This window comes from Ziziphus jujuba, chromosome 10, assembly GCF_031755915.1.
Source record: "Ziziphus jujuba cultivar Dongzao chromosome 10, ASM3175591v1".
NCBI lineage: Eukaryota > Viridiplantae > Streptophyta > Magnoliopsida > Rosales > Rhamnaceae > Ziziphus > Ziziphus jujuba.
In genome coordinates this window covers 2,658,604-2,680,543 of record NC_083388.1, presented here as the reverse complement: position 1 = coordinate 2,680,543, position 21,940 = coordinate 2,658,604, and the positions used below count along the sequence as shown (strand labels likewise).

General features: G+C 33.6%; 2 protein-coding genes across 2 annotated transcripts; both read right to left on the bottom strand.

Annotated features, from left to right (window-relative positions):
* Window positions 1–7,131: 7,131 nt before the first annotated feature.
* On the bottom strand, window positions 7,132–8,880 carry LOC112490524 (probable leucine-rich repeat receptor-like protein kinase At1g35710). Its single transcript, XM_060811904.1, has 2 exons — window positions 8,175–8,880; window positions 7,132–7,973 (listed from the first exon to the last, which is right to left on the bottom strand). The coding sequence occupies exons 1-2, from the start codon at window positions 8,878–8,880 to the stop codon at window positions 7,132–7,134; spliced, it is 1,548 nt and encodes a 515-aa protein (XP_060667887.1).
* Window positions 8,881–17,522: 8,642 nt separating this feature from the next.
* On the bottom strand, window positions 17,523–21,114 carry LOC125420896 (MDIS1-interacting receptor like kinase 2-like). Its single transcript, XM_048468238.2, has 2 exons — window positions 18,218–21,114; window positions 17,523–18,130 (listed from the first exon to the last, which is right to left on the bottom strand). Exons 1-2 carry the CDS (start codon window positions 20,844–20,846, stop codon window positions 17,739–17,741), a joined length of 3,021 nt encoding a protein of 1,006 aa, XP_048324195.2. The 5' UTR covers window positions 20,847–21,114; the 3' UTR covers window positions 17,523–17,738.
* Window positions 21,115–21,940: the final 826 nt, after the last annotated feature.

Sequence of the window (21,940 nt, the reverse complement as noted above, 5' to 3'; positions counted from 1 at the left end):
AATTAGCGAAGAAATTATTGAAAGCCTATCAATTACACTAATAGGTGCCATCGGTATGTTATCAAAAAATATGTTACTATAACAATCCAGTCCACCCGCATGTGAATATTGTTCACTTTAGCATTGAAGAATCCTCTTACAACTCAGCCCTCATGGGTTTAAAATGCGTCCGCAAGGGAAAAGTATGCATATGCTTATACGCCATGCTTCATTTCCCTTTTCAACCGATGTGGGACTTCATAATTACTTTCTGAAAAAAATTACCAACGGACACTATCGTGATTATTGATAGGATATTGGTAATTTTGGCTGTAGAATTATTTGTTTAAAAAGGGTTAATTTATATATATATATATATACACACACATATGGATATATACTTTTTTTGCATTTTCTTATATTATTTTTATCTATTTCTTACATTGTGATTCAATGTATTAGTACAAATTCTACAGTATCATATAATATAAAAATAATTATAATACCATGTGCAGTATTACTAAAAAAAAGTAATATAAAAAAATTATCGATACGCATATCATGAATATCAATATATACCATCGGTTATTTTTCCATCAAATATGTTAGTTTATGGAAAAATTACCAACAAAAGCTATCATAATTAGTAACATAGCGTTGATAATTTTAGTTGCACAATTTTTTTAATGGTTTAATTTGTTTTTTTTCTTTTATTTGTAATCATTCCTTAAGTTGCATTAAATAAAAGTATAAGTATAAATTCTATGATATCATACATAATATAAAAATAATTGTAATACCATTCCCAAAACATATATTGGAAATATCGTAGATGTCTTTGGTAATTTTTCCAGTAAATATGTTACTTTTTCAAATAGAAGTTATTGTCAGGACACATCTAAAATTCCTCACGAAAACCCTAGACAAACCCTGACAGTTGGTATCAGTAGATAATACGATACTCTGTATACTATACTGGATTTATTTAATTAATATTTCACTTATTCCGTGTTGTTATTTGAAGTGCTGGAATTTGTTGAGTCAAATTGTAGTAAGGTAGGAGGAATAACGTGGTGTCTATAGAAGTGTATTTTTTTGTGCAGAAAATTTTATGGCAAATCCGACCTTTAGGGAAGATGCTGCTAGATTTTCCATTGGAGGATTCAGTAGAGTTTTTCTGGAATAAAAGCTTGTCTAGGGTTCCGGTGAAGAATCTTGAATGGGTCCTAATATTATCGTGGTTATCGACAAAACATTGGTATTTTCAATTGCACAATTTTATTTTATTTTTTTGTCGATGTGTTAATTTGTTTTTATTTTTTTATTTTTTTTTATCATTCCTTAAGTTGCATAGAGTAAATATGTGAATTCAAATTTTATGGTATTATACATAGTATTAAAATAATTATAATACTACATGGAGTATAATAAAAAATAGCCATAAACAACTCAATCCTAATGGGTGTATGAAAAACAATTTTAGAAATATAAAGCTAGGATCTAATTAGAAATAGTAATGGTTGTTGTTCTTTTAGATTTTCTACTAATTAAAGAGTTAAAAGTGTTCTTGTTCCTGAATTATATTATAAGATTTGTATATTAGGCTTAATTTAGTTTGGGATAAAATGACTAATTTTGTGTTTTTGTTAATAGTTTATAACACTTTGCTTTAAGATTAGATCCTTCTAAAAAAATTTAAAAATAAAATAGTTAAATCCCAGATGATTTTATGTGTGTATGTGTGTGTACTCCATATAATTTTAGAACTTTTTAATTATAATTTTTTCAAATTAATTAAAAATTATTAAATTTTAAAATTTTAAATTAAGCTACGTGTCCATATACACACATATATATATATATATATATATATATATATATATAATTTGCTTTCCAACTTTAATTTCTCTTGACTGAAGCATTTTTTTTTTATTTTTTGGTGGAAATCTTGGCTAAAATATTTTGATACTAAGTTAACTGTTCCCCCCCCCCCCTCTCTTCTTTTTTTTTTTTTTTTTTTTTTTTTTTTTGGGTAATTCGACTCTTCCAGTAGCCTAGTTGTTGATGGTGTGCTTGTGCGTCCATGTCAATTTTCTTTCCCAAACGTCGAGGTCATGACATGAGCGGTAACATGATACATCAATCCAACAAGTAGTGCTGTTCCAATCACAATTCTTCGTGGCCTCGTGGGCTTTCACATGCAACTGGTTAATTTTTGGCAGCATAAACAAAACAAAATGCTTCCTATTGTTATTATGGTGTTTTGCCAACCAGGGATTGCCACATCAGCTATAAGGATTTGCTACAACCATCAGAAACGTACTCTAGCTTGCATTGGGATTTAGGTTCCTGCATAGTGGTATTAACAATTAAGAAAGTCTTACGGGACACCTTCCCCAGCTGAATGAAAATGCCTCCTGGCGGGCTAACAGCAGGCGTTTGGGACCGGCATTCCACCCCAAAATAAATAAATAAATAAATAAATAAATAAAAATTCAAAAGCAAAAGAAAAAAAATAAGAATTTATCCATCCACATATTGTTAGTTTGACAAATATTGGCCTAGGCAAGCACGGACCAAGGTAGCGTCCATTGCCCCTCCATTTTTTTTCTTTTCTTTTAAAATATTTAATATATATATATATTTTTATTTAGATTGTGCTCCCTATAAATCGGTCAAGTTTGCAAAAGCTTTTGGTTGGAGCAAAAAGGTAAAAGTTGTAAAAGGTGTGGCCAATGCAGTATCCTATATGCACCATGACTCTTCACCGTCTATTATCCATAGAGATATATCAATCCAAAATATTCAGCTAAATGCAAAACATGGTCAAGCTTATGTTTCTGATTTTGGAACAGCCAGACTTCGCAAACCGGACTCATCCAATTGGACTTCATTCGCTGGAACATTTGTATATGCTGCTTCAGGAAAATATATATTACATTTTCCTATACTTATATATTAACTAAGTCTTTAAATTGTGTTGTTATTTCAGTGAATGATGATCTCTACAGAACTTGCTTACACGATGGAAGTGAATAAGAAATGTGATATGTAAAGCTTTGGAGTGGTGATGTTGGAGATACTGATGGGGAGGCATTCAGGAGATCTCATTTCATCTCATCCATCGTCATTGTCCTTATCATCTTCACTAAATGGCCAAACACATAGACCAATAGTATTTTTTTTTAACAACAGTATTATATTTATCTCTCTAATATTTTAATTTATTATTATAAATTTTTTTATTTGAAAGTTAAATATTTTTCTTATTATAGGTAGAAAGAAAATTTTTCTAATAAAAACATTGCGAAGTTGATTTTACAAAATGATAAGGCTAGCAAAAATGTGGATCATGCTCAGTTTGGAGAAGTGTTCCTTCGATTGGACCATATTCTTCAATTTCTTTATGGATTTCTTCCTGTTTAATTTCCACACCCACACCCCCATTTTAGAGTTGTTTGTGATGCAATGGGAATATGGGAACAAAAATTTGCTCACTAGTATACTAATCTTCACTATGCGTGGGATGTAATGCAGGCTTAGAATTTATAAATTTGAACCATCCCATTTGACTTTAAGCTGAAAATTTAGGATTTCGAGTGGAATCTTTGTAGGTGATATTGATTTATATTTAAAATATTAGAACCATATGATCCAACTCTAAGCAATGGTTTGAGCATTTAAGATTGCATTTTGTGCGAGAAAGGGATGGCAACATTGTAATTTACTCATTCAATGTCTAAATAGGTACCAATTGCAAGTGGATTGGTGAACAGTTTTCTTCATTTCCAATATATTGGAGGCATCTGTATGTATATTAATTGAAAAACATTCATTAAGACCTCAGCAGTTTGCTGTTTCTTGTCTACACGTTTCGTACCCATTTCTTTTAATTTTCAATTTGAACAAGAAAACTTTGACAGGAATTTAGTTGATGTACGTGGTAGATTAAGATTGGATGAGAAACTAAAAGAAATCAATTATATATACATAATGAATAGATAATTGGTGCTATTTTTTAAAATAAAAATTATATGTATATATAAATAATAAATTGCAATTAATGTAGATTTGAAAAAAAAGTCAATCTACATATTTTTAAAAAAGAAATTTATTCTATATTTATTTATTAAATAAAGAGGAAAGTATATAAAACAATAATATAATAAACATATTTATTAAATAATTTTTGCAATCGAGGTCTGAGTCGAACTAGCACGTGGTATGCTTTCTGATATATCCTGTCCAATTTCTGTCCATAGCATAGTGGCAATGTTGCTAATTATCAAAAATAAAAAAAACATAATAATATAACAATTTTTAATACAACTTTTTTTTTTTTATGGGCCTTTCGTATCAGTAAGGGCGCTAGGCGTAGGCCTAGGTGGCCCATGGTTTAAGCCGAGCCTACTTATTCTTGGCCAATACGTCACGCAATCGTCCTCACTGCATTGAACCGTGGGACAGTACTTATGCACTATTTCCAATGTGTGAGGTATGACCCGGAGTCATGTGGCATCGTGGAGGACTTTTGGACTACCAAATCCTCAACATATGCCAAAACTAATTAAAAATAAATATAAAAACCTCTTCAGTACTATGTTTTTATGTTTCACACTTTAGAAGATAGGATTTCTTTCTTGTGGGGATATGGTAAGTCAACAAGTATTCACACATATCTATGAAATTTACATTTTAACCTTTAGTAGGGTAGATTTCTCCCTTTTTTTTTTTTTTTTGATACAAAGATATCACCAATGATATGGCTAGCAAAATGTGGATTATGATCAGTTTGTAGAACTGTTTCTTCTGTTGATAATTTCTTGTTTAATTTCCACACGCACACCCCCATTTTAGAGTTGTTTGGGCTGCAATGGCAATTGGGAACAAAACTTTGCTCTCTAGAATACTAATCTTCACTATACATGGGATGTAATGTAGGCCTAGGATAAGTGACCAACCTAGATATATTTTTCCAAGAGCCATTATGCATATTATCATTCTGTGTTTAATCCATGGTGAGAAGTATGAACATAAAAAAAATAAAAAAATTCAACATTTGTTTTACTATGTTTAGTCTAACTAATTAGAATATTCACTAAAAATAAGGATTAAATCTTTTTTTTTTCCCTCCAATTTCTTTTCAAGAAAAATATCATTTTAACACTTTATTACTCAAGAAATTGATTGCAAATTTATATATATATATATATATATATATATAAACTCCTTGAGTCCAAAAAAAAAAAATGGTTATTTTAGCATTTAAACAATTAAAGAAATTGAAAAGTAGGGGAAATTTTTTAACAGCAAAAATGTGTAATTAAAACAAAATATACAGATTAGTTTCTTGACATTAATACAAAATTGATATAAGAATTATGTTATAAATATTTTTTTATAAAATAAATATTTTTGTTATTAAATAATTACACTTCTGTTATATTAAGAACCTTGATTGAACAGTTATTAAATTGTTGAAATATTATATAGATAAATACTATAATTATATTAAATAGTTATCATCACATAATAAATACGAATAGAAATATATACAAATAAGTTTTAAAAAATATATATATCTATATATATATATATATTTATATATATGAATAAAACAAAACACGAACGTAAAAGAAAATGAATAATTCAAAACCCAAAAATACGTATTAGTTTGGGAGACAGAAGGAAGCAGCAGTAAACGGAAGGAATGGTAAATGGCTGTAGGAGATGGAAGGAAGGAAGGTTAAGGGAGGCATGTTCATAGATGTCTAAGGTCAAAAGAGTAGATAGATAAATATAAATAATAAAAAAAACAAAAAAATCGGAGCGTAGAGAAGGGGTGGGGCACTTGCTAGATTAAATTGGATGAGCAGCTAAAAGAGATCAATTTATTTCTTCCACACCTTAAACTCACATAAGGATAAACTCTCTCCTGTTTACATAATACATGTATCATAAGGAAATATTATCCCAAAAGTAAAACATAAAGGAAACCAGCAACACATTCACATTCAAGTCTTCAACAAGAAAAAAAAAAAAAAAAAAAAATCAAAACGAAATGCATAGAGATAAACATGCATATGTGTTCAGGAAATAGAATCACTGAGACAACAGCTCTCCTAAGGAAACCAAAGACAATGGCTTTGACAAATGATGGGTCTGAGTTGAGAGCTCCTGAGAAACCTGGTTCATTGTTGGACGAGATTGTGAAGTGTTAAGCAAGCATGCAAATGCTACCTTGATAACAGAAAGCACTTTCCCAGCTTCGTCATTCGTGGGAGGAGCTAAGTGCTGGTCCAAAGATCAATTATTGCTACTTGATCATAAGCTGGTGTTGCGTATGATGGTGAGGACAATGACAATGAGAGAGATGAAAAGAGGTCTCCTGGATGCTTCCCCTTAAGTGTTTGCAACATCACCACGCCGAAGCTATACATATCACATTTCTCATTCACTTCCATTGTGTAAGCAAGCTCTGCATGGATCTTCGTTCAGTACTGGATTAATGACATAATTTAAAGGGACAAGGAATATACAATAGTTGGAATATGCAATATGTATTGAGCTGGAGCAGCATATCCAAAAGTTCCGGCAAACGAAGTCCAGTTGGATGAGTGAGGTTTGAGAAGTCTAGCTGTCCCAAAATCAGAAACACGAGCTTCCTCATGTTCTGCATTCAGCAGAATATTTTGGCTTGATATATCTCGATGGATTATGGGCGGTGAGCAGTCATGGTGCATATAAGACAATGCATTTGCCACACATTTCACAACATTTACCCTTTTGTTCCAACCAAAAGCTTTCACTTCTTCATCGTTGTTCATGAGTACATTTCGCAAGCTTCCACCTCTTATGAACTCGTAAACCAAAAGCAAGTGCCTTCAATGTGAACAGAACCCATACAGCTTCACGATGTTAAGATGGCGTATTTGTGTTAGTGCATGAATGTCACTGGTAAATGCTTTGAGATATTGAGACTTCTGATGATCATCATCATTTGTGTTTGTATGAAACTTCTTCATAACAACAATTTGGCCAGTGCTTAACTCTGCCAACACTCCCGGTCCCTCCCTCTCCAATCCAATATTTGGAGTCAAACTCCTCGATTGCTTCAATGATGTTCTCGTACACCATTTTCCCATTGAAGTGTCATAATTCAAACATATTCTGATTTTGTGTTTCTTGCTCATCTGGGATGTTTGTTTTCTTCACTTGTCTTCTATGAAGAGTGTATAGAATTACAAAAATGGATAGAAGAAACAGGCTACCGAAAAAAGATACCAGTATGATCAATATGTTGACTTTGTTGCCCCTTTTACCATGAGAGCAAAGCCGCAAACCAGCAGCATTACCACACAAGCCTTTGTTGTTTCTGAATGCTTCAAACGAAGCCTCGCGGAAAGCTTTGGAATTTGGAATAGGACCTTCCAATTGGTTGAAGGATATATCAACCATTGTCAACCTCTTCATTTCATCAAACTCGGACTGAATTAAACCAGAAAGATTATTGTGCGAGAGATTTAGAGTTTCTAAACGTTTCATTTCTGCAAGCTGAGGTGGTATCCCTCCAATCAGTAGATTAGAACTTAAATCAAGGTTTTCAAGAGAGTTCATATTAGTCATCTCCCAAGGAACACTTCCCTCAAATTTATTGTTTCCCAATTTCAATTGTATCAACTTAGAGCTCCCTCCAAGTTCTTTTGGAATTGAGCCACTTAGATTGTTTGCTGCCAAGTTTAAGTACTCCAGATCAGCTAGCATTCCGATTATGTGAGGAATCTCTCCAGATAGTTGATTTTCACTTAGCATAAGTTTGAATAACTTCAAACTTCCAAGTTCCTCTGGAATATTTCCGGTAAGATGATTTAAGGACAGGTCAAGTACATGAAGCTGAGGTGCCTTACCAAGCGCAGGTGATATGGAGCTTGAAAGATGGTTGTTGGAGATTTGAGATTTCTTAAATTCTGGCACCGCCCCCACTTTGATGAAACCTCACCATGCAACTTATTACCACTTAGATCAATCAGATACAAGTGTGGGTGTATACCAAAAGCTTCTGTAAGATTTCCTGTCGGTTGGTTTCGTTCCAGCCTAAGCCTAACAACGCTGCTGCAGTTTTTCAAGCTTGTTAGAATTGGGCCAGTAAAATGGTTTTCACCAACAGAAAAAAAACTCAAGCAATCCACCACTACATATTTGTTTTGGCAATTGTCCAGTGAAGCTATTTGAAGCCAATTGCAGATTCTTTGAGCTAGTCAGGTTATTCATTGTTGAAGGAAGAAAGCCACTGAGCTGGTTTTGGAGCAAACTGAGTTCGTTGAGTTTTGCCAAGTTTCCTATGGAAACAGGAAGTTGACCAGAGATATTGTTGGTATTAAGGTCAAGAAATTCTAAGTTGCTCAACTTTCCAATTTCTGTAGGAATAATACCAGAAAGTTTAGTGTTAGAAAGCCTAAGAATCTTTAACTCTCTTAAGTTTCCAATTTCTCTAGGAATATTTCCAAAAAATTGATTTGATAAAAGCTGAAGGTTCCATAAATTTCTCAGGTTTCCAATTTCTCCCGGAATATGTCCAGAAATGCTGTTTCCATAAAGAAAAATTTGATATATGTTTCTCCAGTTTCCTATGGAAGCAGGAAGTTCACCAGAGAGATTATTGTCACTAAGATCAAGCATTCTTAGGCTGCTCATATTTCCAATTTCTGCAGGAATACTTCCAGAGAGTTGAAGAATAAGTTCGTTTAACATTCTCAGCTTTCCTATTTCTCTTGGAATATGTCCAGAAATGTATATTTCAAAAAGGTACAAGACAAATAAATTGGTCAAGTTTCCAAAAGAGGCAGGAATGGGACCTGTGAGGTCGTTATTATCTGAAGAAAGGTTTCTCAAAGATTTCATGTTCTATTTCTTTAGGGATAGAGCCATTAAAACCATTAGTGCCAAACATAAGTGTTTGAAGATTTGCCAATAAGCCAATCTCTTTTGGAATCGTTCCATTCAAGTGATTCATCGTTAGATTAATGTACAAGAGACAAGAAAGATTCCCAACAGCAGGGGAAAGAAAACCAGAGAGATGATTTTATTGCAAGTCAAGATGAATGAGTTCGGTTAGATGGTATAGTGTTAGAGTTAGTGACCCGAATTCTTGATGACCCGATCCGAAAAGCTCGCGGTGCGACCCATTTGGTGAAACTAATTTTGGAGAAAAATTTGGAGCTCTGTGGTGGAAGCGGAGATCTCGGGCCAAATTTTTGGGGCATCATCCGAGACCGTAGCCCATCCGAGGCAGCGCCCCCGCGGTATGGACCTGTTCAATTTTAGGGTTTCTTCCGTATATATATTTCTTATGCTTTTGGGGTTTTTCGACTGTAATTTGGGGGTTTCAGGGTATCGCGAAATTTTGCTCACCTTTGTACCAATTTTTCGATATTGGATTTGCTTCTCCCTGCCCGTGGTTTTTCCCGTCAAGGGTTTCCACGTAAATTTGTGTGTTTGTTCTTCGCTTTTTTTGTTTCCGTTGCTATTTGTTTTTCTCCCAATTCCCTAACATATAGGCTACTGGGAATTTCTCCGTGAAAGTTGCTTTTTTGAAAATCAATAATAGTGAGGCTTGCAAAGGAAGAGAAGCTCAGATTTCGAAGCGTACCGTTTAAACCAAAGCTTGAAAGGTTCAAATGGATGATGCTTCCTGACTCGTCACAAGCAACTCCAAACCAATTGCAATGGCCGCTGCCTCTGACCCATGAAGACAAAAGGTGTTGGCTTTGGTTTTCAAGGCCGTGCTTCCAGTTTATTAGAGCTGCTGCTTCCTCATTGTTTGCTGGTTAACAACAGACGGTGTAGTTTGGAAGAAGCTGGACTAAAAAGGTATTGTAGTAAAAACATATATAAGATTGACAAGAATAAAACTTGTTTCTTAATGGACAACATTGAATTTGCAAACAAGGAAACCATGTTGATTATAATGAGCTAAGGCTGTAGATATTACTAAATAATACTATTGCTTCTGCATGTATCTATTATAGAGCAAGCTAGAATAGGACATTATATAACAAAAGAAATATATATATATATATGTATATGTGGATCTGAATTATTGTGGTTCATAAAAAATCCATGAAGGTGTGCTTCTCTTCTAACGTGAATCAGACTTTTCATACTTTGAAGGTGCCTAGCTATGCCCGTGTGCGTGTGCGTGTGTGTGTATATATATTAATTTGCTTTCCAACTTAAATTTCTCATGATTAAAACATTTTTTTTTTTTGGGAAATCTTGACTAAAAGATTTTGATACTAAGCTACTTTTTTTTTTTTCCTTTTTTTTTTTGGGGGAAATTCGACTCAGCTAGTAGCCTAGTTGTTGAAGGCGTGCTTGTACGTCCATGCGAAATTTCTTTCCCATTATAAAATTCATGATCAATAATGGTTTTGTTTCCCAAACGTCGAGGTCATGCCATGAGCGGTAATATAATATATTAATCCAACAAGTAGCGCCGTCCCAATCACAAGTATTCGTCCCCTCGTGGGCTTTCACATTCAAACTGTTGGAGAATGTTTTGGCAGCAGAAACAAAACAAAATGCTTCCTATTGTTACTATGGTGTTTCGCCGATCAGGAGTGCCACATCAGCTATAAGAAATTGCTACAACCATAAGAAACATACTCTAGCTTGCATCGGGATTCAGGTTCCTGCATAGTGGTATTAACAATTAAGAAAGTCTTACGGGACACCTTCCCCTTGTGAGTGAAAATGCTTCTTGGCGGGCTACCAGCAGTCGTTGGGGACAAGGATTCCATACCAATGTCAACGGATCGGAATAAGATCGAATTTTAAAATTCTATTACCGTCCTTGAGGGAGTTTTTTATCCGGTCTCCATGGTTTTTTTCATTTCTTTAAAAACGGGATGGCACGGAATTTCCCAAGGATGGAGCAAAGCGGTTTTCCTTATAAATTTTTTTGAAAAATTTATATAATTTTTTTTATAAATAAAATATAAATTAAATAACTAAAATATAATAAAAATATAATAAAATATATTAATGTTTAAATTTACAATTATAATAAAATATATTTTTAAAAATATAATAGATTAAATATATAAAATATTTTAAAAAAATAAATATATATAAGTCGGATTCTTTATTTTTCGATCCCAGTAGTTTCCGATTCGAAATTTAAAAATTTATCCCGAGTTTATCTTGCAGTCATGATGTTTTAAGGAAAAACCACCCGTTAAAAAAGATACACTGCAAGTTTTGAAATGTGCGGATAAATTGATATTCCTAGGATTCCACCCAAAAATAAATAAATAAAAAATAAAAAAACAAAACACAAGAAAGAAAAGAATATATCCATCCACATATTCTAGGCAAGCACGGACCTAGGCAGCATGTGCTCTAGACCCAACGTGGGGCTGGGGGTAGGACGTGCTCTTAGCTCTGTCTCGGCCTTGGATTTATGAGTTTGAACCAACCCACTCGACTTTAAGCTGAAAATTTGAATTTCGAGTAGATTTTTTGTAGGTGATATCAGATTTATATTTAAATTATTAGAACCATATGATCCAACTCTAAGCAATGGTTTGAGCATTTAAGATTGGATTTTGCACGAGAAGGGGATGGCAACATTGTAATTTACTGATTCAATGTCTAAATAGTTATCAACGGCATGTGGATTGGTGAATACTTTTCTTCAATTCCAATATATTGGAGGCATCTGCATCATGTATCATGTATATTAGGGATGTATTCAATTTAGAGTTTGATGGATTTAAAATGAATTATAGACTTTAAAGGATTTGATGGATTGTTATGGAATTCTACAGACTCCATAAAGATTTTGTAAGAATCCAATGAAATCTTTGGATTTAAAGGTGGATTTCATATTGACAATTTTCTTCACAATTTCCCTGTTAAAATCCTTTCAAATCCATTAAAATCCATCATTTTTTAAAATCTTTTAAAATCAATGAGTTTTTGAATACCACTAGATTTTAAAAGAATTCTATAAAGTCCTAATTGAATACATCTAGATTTTAATGAACTTTTATAAAATCCATCAAAATCTGAATTGAATATCATTAGATTTGTATGGACTCCTTTAAAATCTAAATCGAATACCTCAAAACTTTAAAAGACTTTTAAAGTCCTTCAAATTCTAAATTGAATACATCCCCTTAATTGAAAGACATTCATTAAGACCGCAGCAGGCTGCTGTTTCTTGTCTATGCCTTTTGTACCCATTTGCAAGTTCGCATTTCTTTTAATTTTCAATTTGAACATGAAAACTTTGATAGGAATTTAGTTGACATACGTGGTAGATTAATAGTGGATGAGCAGATCAATTATATATATATATAATGAATATTTAATTGATGCTATTCTTAAAAAATAAAAGGTATGTATAGATATAAATAATAAATTGTAATTAATGTATACTTAAAAAAAGTCAATTTACATATATATATATATACATATATATATATATATATATATATTTAAAGTTATTCTATATTTATTTATTAAATAAAGTCTCAGTATATAAAACAATAATATAATAATTTTTAATGTAACTTTTTCTTATGTGCCTTTCATAGTAAGGGCGCTGGCGTACGCGGCCAATGGCTTAAGCCGAGCCTACTTATTCTTCGCCAGTACGTCACGTAGTCGTCCCCACTGCATTGAATTATGGGAGACTACTTATGCACCATTTCCAATTCCTGATAAGGAAGATAAAGTTGGGTTGTGGTCTATGATGTGAAGTGTGACCTCGGAGTCATGTGGCACTGTGGAGGACTTTTGGACTACTAAACCCTCAACATACGCCAAAACCAATTAAAAATAAATATAAAAACTTCGTCGGTGCTATGTTATTATGTTTCACACGTTAGAAGATAGGATTTCTTTCTTGTGGGGATATGGAAGGTTAACAAGTATTCACACCTATCCATGAAATTGACATTTTAACCTTTCTTTTGGGTAGATATTGTCATTTTAACCTTTGGTAGGGTATATTTCTCCCTTAGCTATCAAAGATATCACCAATGATATGGATTATGGTCAGTTTGTAGAACTGTTTCTTCCTTTGATAATTTCCTGTTTAATTTCCACACCCACACCCCCATTCCCATTTGAGAGTTGTTTGCGCTGCAATGGGAACTGGGAACAAAACTTTGCTCTCTAGTGGACTAATCTTCACTATACATGGGATGTAATGTAGGCCTAGGATCAGTGACGAACCTAGATATATTTTTCCAAGAGCCACCATGTATATTATCGTTCTTGTTTTTAATCTATGGTGAGAAATATAAACATATTAAAAAAAAGCAACATTTGTTTTACTATGTTTAGTCTAACTAATTAGAGTATTCAATAAAAAAGCAAGGATTAAATCTTTTTTTTCTCCAACTTCTTTTCAAGAAAAAAATATCATTTTAACACATTATTACACAAGAATTGATTACAAATTTATATCTATATATATATACACATAAACTCCTTGAGGCAAAATAAAAAATAAATAAAAAATGGTCATTTTAGGATTTAGACAATTAAAGAAATTGAAAAGTAGGGGGAAAAATATTTAACAGCAAAAATGTGTAATTAAAAAAAAAAACAGATTAGTTTCTCCAAATTAATACAAAATTGATAAAGAATTATGCTATAAATATTTTTTTATAAAATAATTATTTTTATTATTAAATAATTGCACTTCTATTATATTAAGAACCTTGATTGAATAGTTATTATATCGTTGGAAATATTATATATATAAATACTATAATTATATTAAATAGTTATCATCATATAATAAATATGAATAAATACACATAACAAATAAGTTAGAAAAAGAAAACAAATATATATATATATATATATATATGAATAAAACAAAACACAAATGTAAAAGAAAATGAATAATTCAAAACCTAAAAATACATGTTGCTTTGGAGACAGTAGGAAGGAGCAGTAAACGAAGGAATGGTAAATGGCTGTAGGGGAGAGAAGGAAGGAAGGAAGGTTAAGGGAGGTATATTCATAGATGTCTAAGGTCAAAAAGTAGATAGATAAATATATATTTATATATATATATATATATATAATGAAAACTTTAAAATGTAACATCCCATCCTAAAGTATATTGTAATTTTTGCACGTTGATCGAGGTTGATAGTTGATCGAAAGGATTAAAATTTTAACTTTTTGTTCTAGATAGAATTTGGTGTTGGCTGAGGCACCATTGCGGAGTACACATCGATCCGAGTCCGTAGACTAGTAAAACGTCGAAAACAAAATTATAGTTTGAAAATTATGAGCAAAACAAGTTAAGGTCTAAATTGTTCAAGGATTGCTGGAGTTGAATTTTTGTTCATGCAAAGTTGAGCTTTGACTCATGCATGGTTGTGAAGTACTCAACGATACGCGTTCATAGACTAACGGCATACCTGATTTGGACATGTGGTTTGAAAGTTACGAACCTATGAAGTTTTTCCGAGACAACATTTACTATTCATGGATCTGTATGTATGTGAACAATGATGCGACATTTCACAAAAAGTGGACCCACCCATGAGTGCACAGTGGCACCCACGACTGTTTTGACTGGTTGAGAAGGGGAGGGAGGAGAGAGAAAGAGGACAGAGAAAGAGAGAGAAAAAGGGGAAGGACCGGCCAACCGCCGTTCACCCATTTCTGGCCACCAGAATAGTATACACGTGCTTGACCACCATGACCCACCAATCAAAACCGACCGGCCAGCCAAAAATCAAGGCCAAATTGCCAGTGACACGCCCGAATCGGGGTGTTTTCCAGCGAGCGGCCTATTTCCTTCTCCGGCTGATTTCTCCCAAACCAGACCTTCACTTGCTTCACCGCTGGTCCCGTTGAGTCACCCGTTCCCCGATCTACCTTCCCACCAAAAATCATGACTAGTAGCCACTGGACACGCTGCCGGTAGTGACGGGTTCCGAGGACCACGGCGGCTCGTCGGGAAATCGATTTTCGGCGAGTTTCCAGTTGTACCGCTTATCTTCTCCCACTAATTCCAAACCCTTGAACCCGAATTCAATATCAACTTTCCTCAATTCTTAACGTATTGTGAGAATCAAAGGCCTAAAATCCAAGAGCTTTCCGACGAGATTCTGGCCACCACAGGTCCGACCTCCGGGAAGTAAGACCATATTTGTAATCCTCGCGTCACAAGCATCAATTCGGTATATCATTTGTAAATTTTGGTTGTCATTTGTGTTCGCTCTCCCGGATACGGGATATTATTTATCCGAATAAAATATTAATTTATTTAATCCTGTGTAATATTGTTATTTTAGGAGCATGTGTGAGTCATAGAAATCCTATGAAGGATCTTGGCTGGATTACGTGCTCAAGGTGAGTGATCCATCTTCAAAATTATTTTGGGATGTTAAAATATATATATTTTGTGTTAATTGGTTATTTGAAGAATATGTTTTATGTGTTGAATATTTAATAAATTTATATTTGGAATTTTGATCCCAAAATTAAATGAATTATAATTATTTGTGCATCAAGAAATATTTTGATTTCAAGAATTTTATGGATATGGGATTTTATTAATAACTGTTAAATTTTATTTTTGGAATATTGTGTAATTAGAAATGCTTTCATGTGAATTTTAATATATGTTTAATATTTGAAGAAATTTCCATTTAAGTTTACAATGCCGATTTATGATGGTTTTAATATATGTGTTGTTGCCAAAAATGTATTTGGGATTTTAAAGGAATTATGGTTTAAGGTTTTTAATGAATTATTGTTGAGTTTGGTGTTGATTTTATAATGCATAATAAATGCGTTTACATTATTTTAAGAATATATCAATTTCAAGTGGTTTTAATAATATTTTTAGCATAATTTGATTTTAAAGATTTCAAGAAAAATATTGGTTTAAGTTATGGTGCTTTCAAAATATATATTTATGCACTTGAAATATTATATGGTGAATTTTATGATATGGAAAAAATTATATATTATCGATGGATTTATGCTAGTGATATTTAAGAAAAATGTGGGATTGTGAATTTGAAAAATGGTATAATTCCTACGGTGAATTTTGGAAAAATTGGGTATTTTAATAATAAACTTGGTTATTTGTTTTAGACGCACTCATACAGTACTGGTGTTCTGTATTGTATATGTGGATGGAAGCGCAAGTTGTAATGTCTCCCGTGAGTTGACATCGGACTGAGGCAGGCAAATTCTATATGGTGCACATAAGCCGCCCCATCTATGGTCGGGATGACGGTTTAAGCAGCGGCGCTGTCAGGACGCCGAAGTGACCATATGCAAGTTTCTCTCTTTAACCTCCCGCCGAACTGTGCTCGAGACGCTGGGTATCGTAGGACATCACTGGTTTATAGTATGGTGCGTCAAGTATTATTTTTCAGATATAAATTTCAAATCCCAAAGTTTTAAAGTTGTATTTAAGTTAAATGTATTTAATTTGTTTTGTCACCTATTTCCAATTAGTATTTTCTAAAATGTATTTATTCAAATTTTATGTCATTTATTTTAAAACAATGTTTTTAAAATGCATCTTGCCATATTTTTATTGTATAGATTGATTTAATGTTTTAAAATGAATTTTATAATATTTTTTACAACTTATTTTACATGATTGTTTGTAATTATTTAAATTATATTTTTGACACTGTTTATTTTGATTTATTAAATCAAAATTTATGAATTATATATTGAATTTCACTTTTATGTTATACTTCTTTAATGCAAGTATTTTAAATTATTTTATTGTATTTTATTCGTATTTGGATTATTTAATTATTTATTAAATTAATTATTCCTTAATTTTTGGGGCATAAAAGATTGGGTTTTACGAAAATGTTTTAAAAAGAAAATCTTTCCAATGGAGTGAATGGTGAGGGTTTTGAGAGAAAATATTATTTTCAATTAATTATTATTTATTTACTTATTTATTCTTAATTAATCAAGTGTATTGTGATTATCGTTACTATTATAATTGTATAGTAGATAGGGTCACTCACTAAGATGATTAGCATCTTATATTTTTAAATCCGTTCCCCTAGGTACAAAGATTGGTAGACGTTCGTCCCGAGCGAGCTTGACTTTCGTTGCTGTCGTATTTCGAAGAGTTCTCTTTCTTTTCATTGATTTCTACTATAATATTTCTTTCATCCTTTATTGTATAACTTTCATACTTAATTATACCCTATGATGCTCTGTATACTGTATTGGATATATTTTATTAAATACTGCATTAGTTTCCTATTTAATTTATGGAAGTGCTGATTATTGTGAAATTAAATTGTAGTAAGGTGGGGGAATAAGGCGGTATATATAGAAGTGTTTTCAGTGCAGAGAATTGTGGTAAGTTCAACCCTTAGAGGAGCTTCTATCGTATTTTTTATTGGAGGATCCGATAGCGTTTTCCTGGAATCAGGACTTATCTAGGATTCTGGTGAAAAGTCTTAGAAAGATCCTGACATAAAAAGTAAAAAAAAAAATTGAGTGTGGCATGTTGGATTAAATTGGACGAGTAGCTAAAAGAGATCAGTTTATTTCTTCCACACCTTAAACTCACATAAGGATTAACTCTCCCCAGTTTATATAATACATGTATCACAAGGAAATATTATCCCAAAAGTAAAACATAAAGAAAACCAGCAACACATTCACATTCAAGTCTTCAACAAGAAAAAAGAAAAATAAAAGCGAAATGCATAGAGATAAACATGCATATGTGTTCAGGAAGTAGAATCACTGAGACCAAACAACTCTCCTAAGGAGACCAACGACAATGGCTTTGACAAATGATGGGTCTGAGTTGAGAGCTCTTGAGCAACCTGTTTCATTGTTGGACGCGATTGTGGAGTGTTAAGCAAGCATGCAAATGCTATTCTGATAACAGAAAGCACTTTCCCAGCTTCTTTATTTGTGGGAAGGGGTAAGCGCTGGTCCAAAAGATCAATAATTGCTACTTGATCATAAGCTGGTGTTGCATATGATGGTGAGGACAATGGCAACGAGAGAGATGAAACGAGGTCTCCCGGATGCTTCCCCTTAAGTGTTTCCAGCATCACCACTCCAAAGCTATACACATCACATTTCTCGTTCACTTCCATTGTGTAAGCAAGTTCTGCATGGATCTTCGTTCATCACTGGAATGACATAATTTAAAGGGACAAGGAATATACAATAATTGGAATATGCAATATGTACTAACCTGGAGCAGCATATCCAAAAGTTCCGGCAAACGAAGTCCAGTTGGATGAGTAAGGTTTGAGAAGTCTAGCTGTTCCAAAATCAGAAACACGAGCTTCATCATGTTCTGCATTTAGCAGAATATTTTGGGTTGATATATCTCGATGGATTATGGGTGGTGAGCAGTCATGGTGCATATAAGACAATGCATTTGCCACACCTTTCACAACATTTACCCTTTTGTTCCAACCAAAAGCTCTCGCTTCTTCGTCATTGTTCATGAGTACATTTCGCAAGCTCCCACCTTCTATGAACTCGTAAACCAAAAGCGAGTGCCTTCGATGTGAACAGAACCCATATAGCTTCACGATGTTAAGATGTCGTATATGTGTTAGTGCATGAACCTCACTAGTAAATGCTTTGAGATATTGAGACTTCTGATGATCATCATCATTTATGTTTGTATGAAACTTCTTCACAGCAACAACTTGGCCAGTGCTTAACTCTGCCTTGTAAACACTCCCAGTCCCTCCCGCTCCAATGCAAAATTTGGAGTCAAACTCCTCAGTTGCTGCAATGATGTTCTCGTACACCATTTTCCCATCGAAGTTCCATACTTCAAACATATTCTGATTTTGTGTTTCTTGCTCATCTGGGATGTTTGTTTTCTTCACTTCTCTTCTATGAAGAGTGTATAGAATTACAAAAATGGATAGAAGGAACAGGCTGCTGAAAAGAGATACCAGTATGATCAATATGTTGACTTTGTTGCCCCTTTTACCATAAGAGCAAAGCGGCAAACCAGTGGTGTTACCACACAAGCCTTTGTTGTTTCTGAATGCTTCAAATGAAGCCTCACGGAAAGCTTTGGAATTTGGAATAGGACCTTCCAATTGGTTGAACGATATATCAACCATTGTCAAGCTCTTCATTTCATCAAACTTGGGCGGAATGAAACCAGAAAGATTATTGTGTGAGAGATTCAGAGTCTCTAAACGTTTCATTTCTGCGAGCTGAGCTGGTATCTCTCCATTCAGCATATTAGAACTGAAATCAAGGTTTTCAAGAGAGTTCATATTAGTTATCTCCCAAGGAATACTTCCCTCAAATTTATTGTTTTCCAAATTCAACTGTATGAGGTTAGAGCACCCTCCAAGTTCTTTTGGAATTAAGCCACTTAGATTGTTCGCTGCCAAGTCTAAACTCTCTAGAGCAGGTAGCATTCCGATTGTGCGAGGAATCTCTCCAGATAGTTGATTTTCACTTAGCATAAGTTTGAATAATTTCAAACTTCCAAGTTCCTCTGGAATATTTCCTATGAGATGATTTGATGACAGGTCAAGTTCATGTAGCTGAGGTGCCTTACCAAGCGCAGGTGGTATGGAGCCTGAAAGATTGTTGTTGGAGATGTCGAGGCTTGTCAAATTCCGGCACTGCCCCCACTTTGGTGAAACCTCACCCTGCAATTTATTATCACTTAGATTAAAATAATACAAGTGTGGGTGTATACCGAAAGCTTCTGTAAGATTTCCTGTCAGTTGGTTTCCTTCCAGCCTAACTCTAGTAATGCTGCTGCAGTTTTTCAAGCTTGTTGGAATTGGGCCTGTAAAATGGTTTTTACTGGCAGAAAAATACACAAGTGATCCAGCACCGCATATTTGATCAGGCAATTGGCCAATGAAGTTGTTAAAAGACAACTCAAAATGTGTTAACCTGGTCAGGTTATTCATTGTTGAAGGAAGAGTGCCATTGAGCTGGTTTTGTTTCAAATATAGAACACTCAGATTTGTCGAGTTGCCCAAGGAAGGAAGTGCACCAGAGAGATTATTATCATCAAGGATAAGGCTTCTCAAATTGCTTAATTTTCCAATTTCTGTAGGAATATTTCCATGAATATAAGTGGCAAAAAGGTAAACATCAGCTAGATTGGTCAGGTTTCCAATAGAAGAAGGAATAGAACCAGTAAGGTTGGAGTTATCTAAAGAAAGCGATGTTAAAGACTTCAAGTTTCCTATTTCTTTCGGGATGGTGCCACTGATAAGAGTTCTGGCAAAGTAAAGAGTCCTAAGACCTGTCATCAACCAGAGCTCTCTTGGAATTGATCCGGAGAGCTGATTCCCAGATAAAGAAAGGTAGGAGAGACTGGAAAGATTTGCCACTGCCGGAGAAAGAAACCCGGTAAGGCTATTGACCTCCAACTTTAGATGAGTGAGTTTGGAAAGGCTGTAAATGCTGAGGGGAATATCTCCATAAAGGTAATTATTTACAAAATCAATATAAACGAGGTTCGAAAAGGATGAGAAGCTTAGATTTTGAAGTGTACCACTTAAATTAGAGTTAGGAAGGCTCAAATTGGTGATTCTTTTCGACTCGTCGCAACCAACTCCAAGCCAACTGCAATGGCTGCTGCTTCTGTTGCCCTCGAGTTGCCACGAAGACAGGAAATGTTGGCTTTTGTTGTCAAGGCCGAGCTTCCACTTTATCAGAGCCTCTGCTTCCTCATTAACGTTAGCAGCAGCAACAACAAACGACACACTAGTACTTTTGAAGAAAGATGAACCAAACTGATGGAATAAACTGTAGATATACATGATTGACAAGAACAAGAAAATTTGTTTGTTGAACAATGAATGAGCAAACAAGGAAACCATGGTTATTTATGAGCTATATTTGTGTTACAAACTACAACTGTAGCATGGATAGTATTATATATAATAAATTTTTGGAACTAAAAGGAAACCATATGTGAATGTGTGAACGTAAGAAAATGGAAAATTTGTATGCTTATTCTGTTTCTGTCAAACATGAGAGACTTTAAAAGTGTCGCTAGCTAGCTCCACTTCAAAAAGATGGGAGTTGTTAATATTGAATACAAAATCTATCCCAAAAGTTTACACTAAAATACTCCTTAAAAGCTTAAGCTGATAGAAGGTGTTCTTTCATTTTATTTATATTTTTCTCTAACACTCTCCAACACATATAGACCCGAGTTTTATTTATAATTTTTTCTATTTTTTTCTAACACTCTCCAACACATATAGACCCGAGTGGACGCACTTAAGCTTATAGAAGGTGGATTTTCATTTAATTTATATTATTCTCTAACAGTCCCCGCACATGTAAGTCCGCTTCTTTTGTGCTTCTTTTTGGGCCTTACATGTGTTTTACGTGTGTTTTTTAATTTTTTGGATGAAATTGTTAAGTTTTGAACCTCGAACTTCTTGGATCACTGGCTCTGATACTATGTTAAAATAACACTAATGCCAAAAGTTTAAACTGATTGAAAGTACATTTTTATTTTATTTATATTTTTCTCTAATACTATGCTACTTGATTTTCATTAGTCATTTCAAATTAATTTCTTATGATAGAACTTTTGTGATATTTGTGGAGGAACCACACGTGAATGTGTGAACGTAAGAAAATGGAAAATTTGTATGCTTATTCTTTTTCTATCAAAACTTGAAACTATGAGCTGAAATTTAATAAGAGACTTTGAAAGTGTTGCTAGCTAGCTCCATTCCGGGAAGATGGGAGTTCTTAATATTGAATACAAAATCTCTCCGTGCTTTTTGTGCTTAGTCGATGCTACTTTTTTCTCATTTGTCATTTCAATATTAATTTCATATGATAGAATTTTAGTGGCATTTGTGGAGGTGTACCAATACCCTCTCAATGATGATAGAATTTTTGTGGCATTTATGGAGGCCTACCAAACGCCTCTCAACTACTAGAATAATGTTAA